This window comes from Aethalodelphis obliquidens, unplaced genomic scaffold (assembly GCF_003676395.1).
Source record: "Aethalodelphis obliquidens isolate GAN/ISIS:26980383/991018 unplaced genomic scaffold, ASM367639v1 scaffold17, whole genome shotgun sequence".
Lineage (NCBI taxonomy): Eukaryota > Metazoa > Chordata > Mammalia > Artiodactyla > Delphinidae > Aethalodelphis > Aethalodelphis obliquidens.
This window is the reverse complement of record NW_020837961.1, coordinates 3858360-3871804: the sequence shown is the minus strand read 5'-3', so window position 1 is coordinate 3871804 and position 13445 is coordinate 3858360. Positions and strand designations below refer to the sequence as shown.

Here is a 13445-nt window from a genome sequence, read left to right as displayed (position 1 = left end):
TATTTTTTATAGAGTTTGTCCTATAATTGATATCTAGTCTCATAGCATTGTGGTAGGAAAAGATACTTGATACGATTCAATTTTCTTAAATTTACCAAGGCTTGATTTCTGACCCAAGATATGATCTATCCTGGAGAATGTTCCATGAGCACTTCAGAGGAAAGTGTATTCTGTTGTTTTTGGATGGAATGTCCTATAAATATCAATTAAGTCCATCTTGTTTAATGTATCATTTAAAGCTTGTGTTTCCTTATTTATTTTCATTTTGCATGATCTGTCCATTGGTGAAAGCTGGGTGTTCAAGTCCCCTACTATGATTGTTACTCTTGATTTCCCTTTTTGTGGCTGTTAGCATTTGCCTTATGTATTGAGGGGCTCCTATGTTGGGTGCTAGCTATTTACAATTGTTATATCTTCTTCTTGATTTGATCCCTTGATTATTATGTAGTGTCCTTCTTTGTCTCTTTTAATAGTCTTTATTTTAAAGTGTATTTTATCTGTTATGAAGATTGCTACCCAGCCTTTCTTTTGATTTCCATTTGCATGGAGTATCTTTTTCCATCCCCTTACTTTCAGTCTGTATGTGTCCCTAGGTCTAAAGTAGGTCTCTTGCAGACAGCATATATATGGGTCTTGTTTCTGTATCCATTCAGCCAGTCTATGTCTTTTGGTTGGAGCATTTAATCCATTTACATTTAAGGTAGTCATCAATATGTATGTTCCTATTACCATTTTCTTAATTGTTTTGGGTTTGTTATTGTAGGTCTTTTCCTTCTCTTGTATTTCCTGCCTAGAGAAGTTCCTGTAGTATTTGTTGTAAAGCTGGTTTGGTGGTGCTGTATTCTCTTAGCTTTTGCTTGTTTGTAAAGATTTTAATTTCTCCATAAAATCTGAATGAGATCCTGGCCGGATCGAATAATCTTGGTTGTAGGTTTTTTCCCTTTCATCACTTTCAATATGTCCTGCCACTCCCTTCTGGCTTGCAGAGTTTCTGCTGAAAGATCAGCTGTTAACCTTATGGGGATTGCCTTGTATGTTATTTGTTGTTTTTCCCTTGCTGCTTTTAATATTTTTTCTTTGTATTTAACTTTTGATTGTTTGATCAGTATGTGTCTTATCGTGTATCTCCATGGATCTATCCTGTATGGGGCTCTCTGCACTTCCTGGACTTGATTGACTATTTCCTTTCTTAGGGAAGTTTTCAACTATAATCTCTTCAAATATTTTCTCAGTCCCTTTTTTTTCTTTCTCTTTTTCTTCTTCTGGGACCCCTATAATTTGAATTTTAGTGCATTTAGTTTTGTCCCAGAGGTCTCTGAGACTGTCCTCAATTCTTTTCGTTCTTTTTTCTTTATTCTGCTCTGTGGTAGTTATTTCCACTATTTTATCTTCCAGGTCACTTATACATTCTTCTGCCTCAGTTATTCTTCTATTGATTCCTTCTATAGTATTTTAAATTTCATTTATTGTGTTGTTCATCACTGTTTGTTTGCTCTTTAGTTCTTCTAGGTCCGTGTTAAACATTTCTTTTATTTTCTCCATTCTATTTCCAAGATTTTGGATCACCTTCACTATCATTGCTCTGAATTCTTATTCAGGTATACTCCTCTTTTCCTCTTCATTTGTTAGGTCTGGTGGGTTTTTATCTTGCTCCTTCATCTGCTGTGTGTTTCTCTGTCTTCTCATTTAGCTTAACTTACTGTGTTTTGGGTTTCCTTTTCGCAGGCTGCAGGTTCATAATTCCCATTGTTTTTGGTGTCTACCCCCAGTGGCTAAGGTTTGTTCAGTGGGTTGTGTAGGCTTCCTTGTGCAGGGGACTGGTGCCTGTGTTCTGGTGGATGAGGCTGGATCTTGTCTTTCTGGTGGGCAGGACCATGTCTGGTGGTGTGTTTTGGGGTGTCTGTGACATTATTATGATTTTAGGCAGCCTCTCTGCTAATGGGTGGAGTTGTGTTCCTGTCTTGCTAGTTGTTTCGCATAGGGTGTCCAGCACTGTAGCTTGCTGGTCATTGAGTGGAGCTGGGTCTTAGCATTGAGATGGAGATCTCTGGGGAGCTTTTGCTGTTTGATACTACATGGGGCTGGGAGGTATCTGGTGGACCAATATCCTGAACTTGGCTCTCCCACCTCAGAAGCTCAGGCCTGACACCTGGCCAGAGCACCAAGACCCTATCAGTGACACAGCTCAGAAAAAAATGGAGACAAAAAGAAAGAAAGGAAGAAAAAAAGAGAATAAAGTTATTAAAATAAAAATATATTAAAAATGAAAAATAATTAAAAAAAGAAAAAAAAGGAGAAAGAAAGAAAGAAGAAAGCAACCAAACCAAAAAACAAATCCACCAATGATAACACACACTAAAAACTATACTAAGAAAAAAAAAAGGACAGACCGTATCCTAGGACAGATGGTAGAAGCAAAGCTATAGTGACAAAATCATACAAAGAAGCATAGACATACACACTCACAAAAAGAGAAAAAGGAAAAAAAAAAAATATATATATATATATATAAAGAAGGAAGAGAGCAACCAAATCCATAAATGAATCTACCAATGATAATAACCTCTAAATACTAAACTAAGGGTGAGTGCCGGTCGGCACCGATCCTCTGTGCGGGAATCTCCCCGCTTTGCCCTCCGCACCCCTGTGGCTGCGCTCTCCTCCGCGGCTTCAAAGCTTCCCCCCTCCACCACCCGCAGTCTCCGCCCGCGAAGGGGCTCCTAGTGTGTAGAAACCTTTCCTCCTTCACGGCTCCCTCCTAGAGGTGCAGGTCCCATGCCTATTTTTTGTCTCTGTTTTTTTCTTTTGCCCTACCCAGTTATGTGGGGAGTTTGTTGCCTTTTGGGAGGTCTGAGGTCTCCTGCCAGCGTTCAGTAGGTGTTCTGCAGGATTTGTTCCACATATAGATGTATTTCTGATGTATTTGTGGGGAGGAAGGTGATTTCCACGTCTTACTCCTCAGCCATCTTGAAGGTCTCTAATACTGATAAATTTATATCACACTAGGTATGTTGGGATTATGAGGGAGTTAAAATTTATAGATCTACAAAGAAAAAAAAGAACTCATACTATAAGTAAATTGTATCCTTATTCAATGTTTGAAACAATATTTTAAAATATTAAAGAAAAAAATATCAGTATCTTTATAAAGCTACAACAGACAAAAACTTTTTGTTATTACATTATGTAGTATATTTTACACATTTTTACAAAGGAATAGGATAAGAAGATAATTCATCATGATAATATAACACTGAAAATGGTACTTACATGGGAAAATAAGAAATATGATTCTAGGATCTGAATATTTAGACTACTATTAATTACAATAACAAAATGTTAAGTTATTTGAAAGATACTTCTGAATATGTCCATAAATCAATAAATCTTTGGAAGAAGGATTGTGGCTTAATTATCTGAATATCACCAGGCCAAGCAAAGGCTACTGTGTACAGAAAATTACAGTGTTTATGGGATGGAGAGAAATTTCCAAACTATAGTATCAGAAAATTTTATTTAAACAAAGTCTCACAGAATCATTCAATAGATCAAAAGTGAGCCCCTTTGTTCTATTATGGGGCAGTTCAAAGCACCTGCTGTGAATAAGGCTCATTTCTGTAAGCTTCTCAAGGCAAAGTTGGAAAACAATTTTTCTAGCAAAATAATATTGGTAGTCAAATGCAAATTATACTAAGTACTAATTGAGCATTCTATGCACATAAGGTAATTTTGAGGTGAAAGATAAGCATATGTGCAATGCTTTTTTCCAATCACATGTTCTTGAACATTACATATTGATTTACATCGTTTTTCTTGATAAATGCTCGATGGCTGCAGAAACAAAAAATATTTACACTAATGGTCTCCAAACGAAATGTATGCAACACAAGGGCAATGAAAGATGACTAGTTGTGAGAAGGGAATCCCAAGACATTGTTTATTTTTATTTTTATCTTAAAAAATCATATTACATTTTATAAATATTTAACATATGGACCAAAGTTGGAGACCTGAATTTATCTGTATATTGGATGGTGGGTATGAAGTTATCTTGAGAGGAGAGTGTGAATTTTATAGTCTGTAGGGATGGACGTTGGTACCCTTAGTCTTTTGTTTACTTTTATCTATATAAATATCAATAGTGCACATGTCAACAAAACAACTGTCAAGAAGATTAAAATAATAATTTGTATTTGTAAAATATTTAGAGAAAAATTTTGTTCATAACAAGCCTAGTGCAGAGTGTAGTTGTCTTTGTTATATAAAGTAATAATCATGATCTTAATTATAGTGCCTTTTGTCATGTTGTTCAATTTTGCAATTTGCTTTTCCCAGTGAAGTAGATGTAGGTGCTCATTAATTATATATCGAATACTACAGTTTACAAGGTACTGTTCTAAGTGCCTAAGTGATACCGTTGAGCTAAACAAACACAAAAGGCCTGCCTTCTTGGAGCCTAGAGCCCACTGGATAGAGACAAACAACAAAAAATAAGAATACTAAAAATGATACGTAAATTCTACGATATGGAAAGTGGTCAGTGCCACTGGAAAAGGTAAAATGGCAGAGCAGACCAGGTGGGACTGGGAAAGTGAAAGATGAAGGGCAGGCTGGGTGCACTATTAAATAGAGTGGTCATGCTGGCCTCACCCACAAGGTGAGTTCTCAGCAAAGGTGTCCAAGAAGTAGACACTGGGTTATCCGGGGAAGGCGGTTGGTTCTGGGGAAAAGCCTCCAAAAAGTAGAAGTGTGATCGGCATGTTGGATGAACAGCAAGGAAGCCAGAGCATCTGGATTGGAGCCATCGGGGGGAGCCTGGAAGGTGAAGGATCTGAGAAAGAAGACCAGGTGCGACAGGTCATTATAAGGGCTTTTGGCTTTTACTCTGAGGGAACTGAGAAGACATTGTGTTTTGAGCAAATTGGTGCCATGATCTGCCTAATGCTCACCAGAAAAGAAAAGAAAACAAATCACTGACGAATCTGTCGAGAAAGTGGACGAGTAGAAAGTTGAAGGGTGGAAACCAGGAGATGGGGTTGGAGGTGATAGAGGCCCCTATGTGGTCTAAGCAGGGCAGGAGCTGCAAAGGGCTCAGCGTTTGGAAGGCAGGTCCAGCTGGGGCGTGAGGATGGGAAGTAGAGGAGAAAGAGGGCCATTAAGGATAATAGACTCTATACTGTCTTTTTCAAAAATAAGATCTGTTTTATAACACAGGCTTACAGGCTTACTTGTGGCACGAATTTCTTATGTGTGTCAAATATAGTGCCTTTCTCTTTTTCAGAAGCTAATGGTCTAAATTGAACGTTTAGAGTAATTTCCAAAGTAGACCAGCAGATATTTTATAAAAGTCAACACCTGTAATTTATCCCTTTCAAACATTGGCCATTTATGTAGGAAAATTTCTGTTTTTTGACTGAAAACTGGGTTATGGAAAGATGATCCTGAATACGGTTGTTTGCACATATTTTTGTCGTTGTATGATTTCCTTGCTGAAAACCATGTCAACATTTCCTCCGTAAAACGTTTTGTATCTGCACACTTGAAAACTTGTAAATAGATTTTTCCTTTCAAATTGAGAAGTTGTTTTGAAAATTGATATTTTCTTCCTTTAAAAACGTATATCTTCACTTATTTGAAGGAATTTAATTGTGAACGGCCTTCTGACACCTCCTGAAATATATTCTCATAACTTAACTTTAAAAAATACACTACCATGTGTCAAATTGATAGCCAGTGGGAACCTGCAGTGTAGCACAGGGAGCTCAGCTCAGTGCTCTGTGATGACCTAGCGGGGTGGGACGGGAGGGGTGGAAGGGAGATGCAGAGGGAGGGGATATAGGTATACATATAGCTGATTCACTCTTTTGTACAGCATAAACTAACACAACATTGTAAAGCAAATATACCCCAATTTAAAAATAATAAGATAAATAAAAAATTGTCTCTGTCCTGCCATTTATAAAAGAAAATGTTTATACTTTAAGACTCAATTAAAGCCTCACTTCCTCTTTTCCCCCATCCTGCTCTGTACTTCTTCCTCTGAGCTTCCAAGGCATTTGGCCCTTATTTTTATTTTGTGACATGCATCAAGTTATTTTAAATTCTTCTTTCACCCTCTCACCTATAAACTCTTCCAGGACAGAGACTGTGATTATTAAAGTAAATAACCTCTTCTAGTTTCTTCATTTGCTAAATAAGGGCATTACATCTCTAAAACACTATAATGCTGTCATGAAAATACTCTAGTTCCGTTAGTTTTTCTAATAGTAGGAGCAGTGGTATTTCCATCATGTTTAGCATTCATCAGGCATACCTGAGCACTTTATATTTACTACCTCACCCAGTATTTACAACGACCCTTTGAAATAGGTGTTATTACTGTCTCCATTTTATTGTAGAGGAAACAGCCACAGAAAGCGTTAGTAAGTTCCCAAGTTATTATTATTATTTAAATTTAAGTGAAGACACTAAGATTTGAAGTCAGCTTCAGAATACATGCTCATAAGCATGGTGTATACTGCCTCTCAGTGATTCTCCCCTGGGATTGTACTGCTTATACGAATGATACTGCATATACTTGGGTCCCATGGGTTTCTCTTCACCCTCCAAAAGAAAAAAACCCCAAAGAATGTTTCTTATCTATGAAGCATAAATAATAGGGCAGCATATCCAAACATTGTCAGGAATGAAACTGTCCACTAGGAGGAATGGTCTTTCATAGGTAGGGAGGTTCCCACTTTGGGAAAGAACTCAGACCCAGATCCCAGGCTTGCTGTTCACTGGCTGGATGCCTGCCGGTAAGATAAGTGTCTCAGTTTTCTTATCACGTCTTATGGGGACATTAACAGAACCTATGGATCGTGGTATGTCCTTACAAGATAATAGTTATGAAGGGCCAAGTGGAAAGAAAAGAAATTTATGAGAGCTGGCAAACTGAAAATTTTTATTCAAATTGTTCCCTACTTTATAAAGTTATCTAAGGATCTTTGCTATTTTTATAACCATATCTTAACAATTGATTAGCAATGAGGTCTTTTTGTTATTGCTGCTTCTGTTGCCTATTGAATTATTTTATCTTTAACTTTTTAAATGCCTAAAGATTATTCCATTTTAAGTTACATGCAAAATAGGCTATTATAATCCTACATAGATCAGGTTTAACATATAAAGGGAAAAATTTGAAAAATCAAAGGAATCTTACTGCCTTGTTATTAGTGTAATGATTAATGATGGCTCTTTTGCTATATACCCGTTGAAATTATTGATCAGTACATGAAGAATCGAAATGAAACGTCTGGCATTCACTTGAGTACGATTCACCAAATACCAGACCAGCTATTCCTCAAGCAGTAGAACTGTATAGTTATCCCAAATAGCATCAAGTCTCGGGATAGTTATTCTAGGTTTGTGCCGCAGTTCAAGACTATCATGGAGAATTCAGTCTCCTTTCATGTTTCTCCTGCTAAATCCTCAAAGTGGTGGCTTTTCCTTCTTAAGCTTATTGTTTCATGACCTCAAAATGGCTTTAGAAATTGAGGCTTAATATCCTCATCTGACAGCAGTCAAAGCAGGAAGAAGGAGAAAGTGTGGTGCGTGGGGGTCTCCTCCTGCTATTGTCTCTTTTGATGGAAATGCTTCACTCTCAGAAATCATTCATCACCTTAATCTTCACAATGTGTAAACTAGAATATGCCATGTGACTACCCCTCACCTCTAGGGAGTTGGGGAAATTTCACCCTTGTCAGAGGGGAATAAGATTAGTCATTGGCTTAAATCTCTGCTGGTCCTCAGGTGGGCTACCTTCCCTTAGAACATCACTGCCCACCTGAACCCAAAATGTTATCGTGGCTCTGTTAGCCAGAGAGAAAGGGGTGAGGACACTAATACAGAAATGCTTAAATAGGTCTTTTCAGAAATCCAGTAATTAATTCTAATCCAAGAATATTGAGAATTTTAAATAGATAAAACACAGGGCAAGATTTCAGAAAAGAAATACTTTAGTAAGACTAAATTGCCAAAGTGTAAGTTAAAATATGAATCTCTATATATTCAACTACAACTTTTAATCCACTGAGAAGAGAATTACATTATAAACTAGGACTTGGGAAATTCTCTAAGGATATTCAATAGAGCTTGGAAAGAAACGTTTTCAATATTGGATAAAGGTTGTTTTACTGAAAACAATTTGTTCTATGTTATTAAATTAGAAAATGTGTAACTATTAATATTGCAGGAAATTACTTCTAAAAGGTATTAGTTTATGATATAAATAGCTTGGAATTAAGGTGAGTGAAATAACTTTCTGGCAGCAATGCGTGTTTTGGAAGTTTTGTTTTCAGTAAATGCTAGATATTATAAATATTAGCAGAAAAATACATTTACCATATCAAGTACGATACAGAAAATTGCTGCTTCTTTTTCTGTGGCTTTAGACTTCTCATTAAGGAAACTAAATTAGGTAATCTGTTATTAGAGTTACAACCATATATCAGATTGTTGGCATGTTAGCATTATAAATGGTCAAGTCCCATAACCAGCAGTGGGATAGAAAATCTAATAGTATAACTATAGTTCTTACCTGTACTCAACAGTTGATTAAAATGCACATATTAATCATTTATATCTTGAGTTTCTAAATAGCTTCTCCATTATTTGCATAGGTAATGAATTTGCATAGGTAATGAATGAATGTAAGACTGTATAAAATTGTGCAAAAATATATTTGAGTAAAGTATTATATTTCCAAATTAATCAAATAAAGGTTTAGAAAATTAGATAATTGGCAACATACATTTTTAATCTGACATCTAAACTCTTGGATTTTTCTATAATTTTTGGTCTAGTTTTAAACTAATATTTCGGTCTGAAAACTTTTTCAACTTCTATCTATTACAGGCAGTAAGCACAGACCCCATCCCTGTTAAATTACACTACGACAAATCACATGATCAAGTCTGGGTGCTAAGCTGGGGTACCATGGAAAAGACTTCTCCAACACTACAGGTAAGTACATTTCAGTATATTTGAGAAAATAATGATCTTTAAGCCTTTCAATATCTAATTGGACACATAACCATTTAACGATGATATTCTTCCACCTAGATCTTCACAGTAAGGGAAAAAAATGTTGATTCTCAAGTACCTTTTTGCTTGGAAAATATTTTAGTTCAGACGTTCCAAACATTAGATTTATATGCAAAAAGAATAACCTACGATGACAAAGCTGAAGCCATTAAGAAAAAAATATTATGATTTACGTTTCCTACCTCCCTCGAATTTTCATGAGAATTTTCTTGTTTCCATCTGTTTTAAATGGGGCCTGGAGGGTGGGTCCTGTGAGATAGAGACCAGGAGAGTTAGACAGAGTCTCAAAGCAGGTCCCCAGTGTTCTCCAAACACATAGTACTTTACTATCTGAGTGCAGGTTCACTTCTAATTGGGAATATGTACTGTCATTTTTGTGAAATTTGCTTATGTTTTGAAATTGTTTACATGAGAAATTGACAGATAGAGGTATATATACATATATACATATTTTGACAGTGACTATCTGTAGAGTTGATGAGAAACTTCCCACACATTGTCCAGCCATCTAAAAACAGGTTCTTTTTCTCTGAATGTCTAATAAAAATTATGCTAATAAGATTTAGTGAATTTTTAAAATACTTGGTGGGTGGAAGTGAAAGGTTAGTTTCACAACTAAAAATATAAAATAAAATGTAAGGACTGAGAATTACTCTTAAAATACAACAAGACTTATTTACATGAAGAGTGTGTGTGTGTATTTATGTATGTATAAGACGGATAGATGATAAATAGGTGATAGATAGATAGATAGATAGATCGATCATAGATGATAGACAGACTGACAGGAAACACAGGGTCTCTGGATCAGAGAACAGACCGTTTCTTACCCATGCAGGCTGTTAGTATTTATTCTCTGGCCCCAACCCCTATGGGGTGATGTGGTGAGAGGCTAGTGTCACCCTTCATGACCAGCACAGTCCTACTGCAGGAGGAGCCTGGAATCATGTGTCTCTAAGTTATTTTAGGCTGCTGGCACCTCAACCCACCGTCTCATGTGAGAGAGAAGAGATTATTAGTCTGGAAAGCATGCAAATCTTCTCCAGGGAGAGGAGGGGAAGGTCAGTACCCTGGCACCTCAGTAATTGGCTCAGAGGAATTAAGTCTCTAAATCTCTCAGGAGAAATACTCTATTTCTAGCTTCCAAAGGCATTTTTGCTGCACGATCATCCTTTAACCAAGGTGGCGTGCTTTTTGCTCAGAAAGACTTGACTCTGCGGAAACGTCAAGATATTTATGGATAATCGTCTCCCAACAGGATTACCAGAAAATATCTTCGAGAGAAATGGGATTTGAGATTTGTTTGAAAGGGGAACAGATTTTCCTCTGGAGAAATTGAACTGAAACCAAAAACATGGTCAAGCTCTCATTTTTGCTAGAGTGTCCCTGTGCCATGATGGTGAAAGATTAGACTGGAAAGAGAGATTGACGCCAGGTCTTGAGGGCTAGGAAGTAACTTTTTAGCCCTAATGTGTTATATCTTATAATGGGACCCTCTCACCCTTGAAGGTGCAAAACATTTTATCAAGGATCTGAAAGCCCTCCTTTGTGTTTTCCTGTTGAGTATAATTAAATCTGTACATCTTTGTTGATTATGAAAGCAATATGTTTTATTTTCTGTGACATTTATAATTAATTAATTAATACCCATAAACTGTCATAATTTTAGGTATTTAAGACAGTGATTTTCCATCTAGTGTTCTCAGATGAAGTCTGAATATTTATCATAGTATGTTTTTCTTTTTAAAGAGCACTTATGTCTTATGAAAGCTTAAGAAATTCTGTAAAAATCTAAAACTCATTAGTCTGTCATCTGCACAGTTTTTGCAACCTGTATGTAATGTCTTGTAAACGCACAACAATTAGAAAAGAAAATATCCCCAGGAAACAACTTGGAATAAAGTCCTTGCGTTCTTCCATTGGCCAGGAAGTAGGACCCAGCCAGATGGGGTGACGGTGGGAGGTGGTAGCTCTGGGTTTGCAGCAGGCATCACATAAAGACAGGCCAGCAGCAGGATGCTGTTAGAAATGAGTTCAGAATTGTGGCAAGATTGGGCTTATTGATTGAGGTACATCACAGATCAATCTGTGTCCTTCAGTGAGCTCAGTCCTGAACCTGACAATTCACCACTCCCTGCTCAATTCTAGCAACGAGAAGGACCTCAACCCATCAAAGTCCAGACTGAGGGGAACTGGGGAAGTGGCTTTGTATTTTTTACAACCTAGGACGGTGCCAAGCGCAGAAGAGAGGTCCAGTTAATCTGCCTTCAGTGGCGTGAAATATTTTTGCGTCATTAAGTTTGGGATGCAATACACACATTACAGTGTTGTTTAAGTGTTACCTGGCCCATAGCAAGCTCTCAGTAAGTATTATTATTGCTGCTGTCAGTCTAAGTATTATTATTAATTTCAAATACACGTACATGCAGCTTGAGAATTATGTACCTCTATACAATCTAAAGGGAAGAAAATTTGGGGAGTTCCATTGTTATTACCCCTGTTGAGTTTTATTAAAGTCTTATAGGCATAATTATGAATGGCTAAAATCCAGTGAGGACTTTCTCACTGTTACTCATTAATAAAATAGGTAGAGTACGTTTAAAGCGTTATCACATACTTTGGTTCTCTCTTCCTCTGGGCACATGGTGTGGGGGGGGGGCTTCTTTTGGTTGGGTGAGGCCGTATGATTAGTTTTGGCAAAAGAGGTCTTTCATAAATGGAAACATTCAAGGTAGTTAGCTGCTCTTTCCGCATGGAAATCAGAATTAAAAACGCTAAAAACAATAGATATCCTACCAAAGCCCTCTAGGAAAGTAAGAGGTATGAAACAAAAGTCTTTATTATTAAAAAATAAAGAAGTTAAGTAGTAAAGAGGTAAAGATTTGTTTCTGCTTTGTTTTGGTTTGTGACTATAACATGACTGAGCCTTTCTTGACTATTATAATAATTACTCTATTTTCTTGAACTTGGCAATTCCCAATGTAACTCAATGAAATTATGCTCATTGCAATAAACAAAAATTAACTTTATAGGGTGAAAAAAAATCTGAAACTAAAAATGCTATCTCCTTCTGTCCTAAAAAACAAAGGAAGACACTCAGTTTTGAGGGAAGATAGTCTATTTAACTTAGGCAGTCAAAAGTTTAAGAAGTTTGATTTGGTGCCCATATGTAGAAAGGATTTAAAAGGGGTAAAATAAAGGCAGGAAAATACTTTAAAAAGCTAACACAGAACAATGGTTGTGCAGCAGGGACAATAGGACAGCTGTGAAGGTATGAGAAATCAGAAGAAAGAACTGATAGAATTTCATGCAAAATGGGATATAAGGGATAAAAGAGCTTAAATGTAGTGATCTTTTCTTTAATGAACTATGAAAGTTTTAAAAACCAATTAATGACAAATAGTTAGAAGAGACCTCTTTGATTAAAACTTATTCAACTTTATCATTTTCAATTTATAAAAGGGAAATTTTTAAAATATGTAAATCTATTCTAAGATTTCTAAGAGCAAAAATATTTCAAATGATATATTTTAGAGTTTTCTGTCCTATGTTTACAACTATGTTGTATAGGAGGGGGAGAGGTTTTTTTTAATATATCATTTATTCCTCAATCAAGTTGTGAAGGATGGATGGAAGGACGGAAGGAAAGAAGGAAGGAAGGGGGAGAGAGAGGAAGAGAGGGAGGGAAGAAGGAAGAAAGAAAAGAAAGCCAGCATCTCATTTACGTCATGTGTACGCTTGCTTTCATATCTCTTATTATAGCAGTAACATTTTTATAATGCAGAAGGTACCTATATGTATATTATTTTATCTTTTAGGCAGAAATTGTTCAAGAAAAAGATGTTTACCATTTTTTTTTCTTTTACAAACTTTTACACTGAAAATAAGCAAACGCAGAATTGCAATTTGCTTAACAATGTACTAATTTTGAGGTTGAAAACAAAGAGCCTGTGCAAACAACCGCCAGAGATTTATTTCATCTCTGATCCCATTAAGAGCCTGCACGGCCAAGATCTAAATGTGGTGCTGTGTTTAGGTGATAACCCTGGCCAGCGGGGACGCGCCACATCACACCATCCACACCCAGCCCGTGGGAAAGCAGTTCGACCGAGTGGACGACTTCTTCATCCCCACCGCCTCCCTCCTCATCACCCATGTGAGGTGAGTGCGCGGACGAGCATTGGCTTGTAGGTTTCTCTCTAATCTTGGTAGAAAGCCACGGGAAATCACCAACAGAAAACTTCAGTTATACCACAGATACACACATAATTGTTCTGGAGCTCTGTCTCGTCTGCTTGATGAACTTCTGTTGAGCAACATTAGTGATGAATTTTCTGTCTTCTCTTTCCTTTTATGTGTAA

General features: G+C 36.7%; 1 protein-coding gene across 3 annotated transcripts in view; it reads left to right on the top strand.

Annotated features, from left to right (window-relative positions):
- FSTL5 (follistatin like 5) overlaps positions 1–13445 on the top strand; it is a 677763-nt gene that overhangs the window by 623460 nt on the left and 40858 nt on the right. For all 3 annotated transcript variants that reach the window (XM_027116858.1, XM_027116857.1, XM_027116856.1), the window contains 2 exons: positions 8896–9003; positions 13121–13245. In XM_027116858.1, the coding sequence (XP_026972659.1) occupies positions 8896–9003; positions 13121–13245 (233 nt within the window). The remainder of the gene's footprint in view (positions 1–8895; positions 9004–13120; positions 13246–13445) is intronic.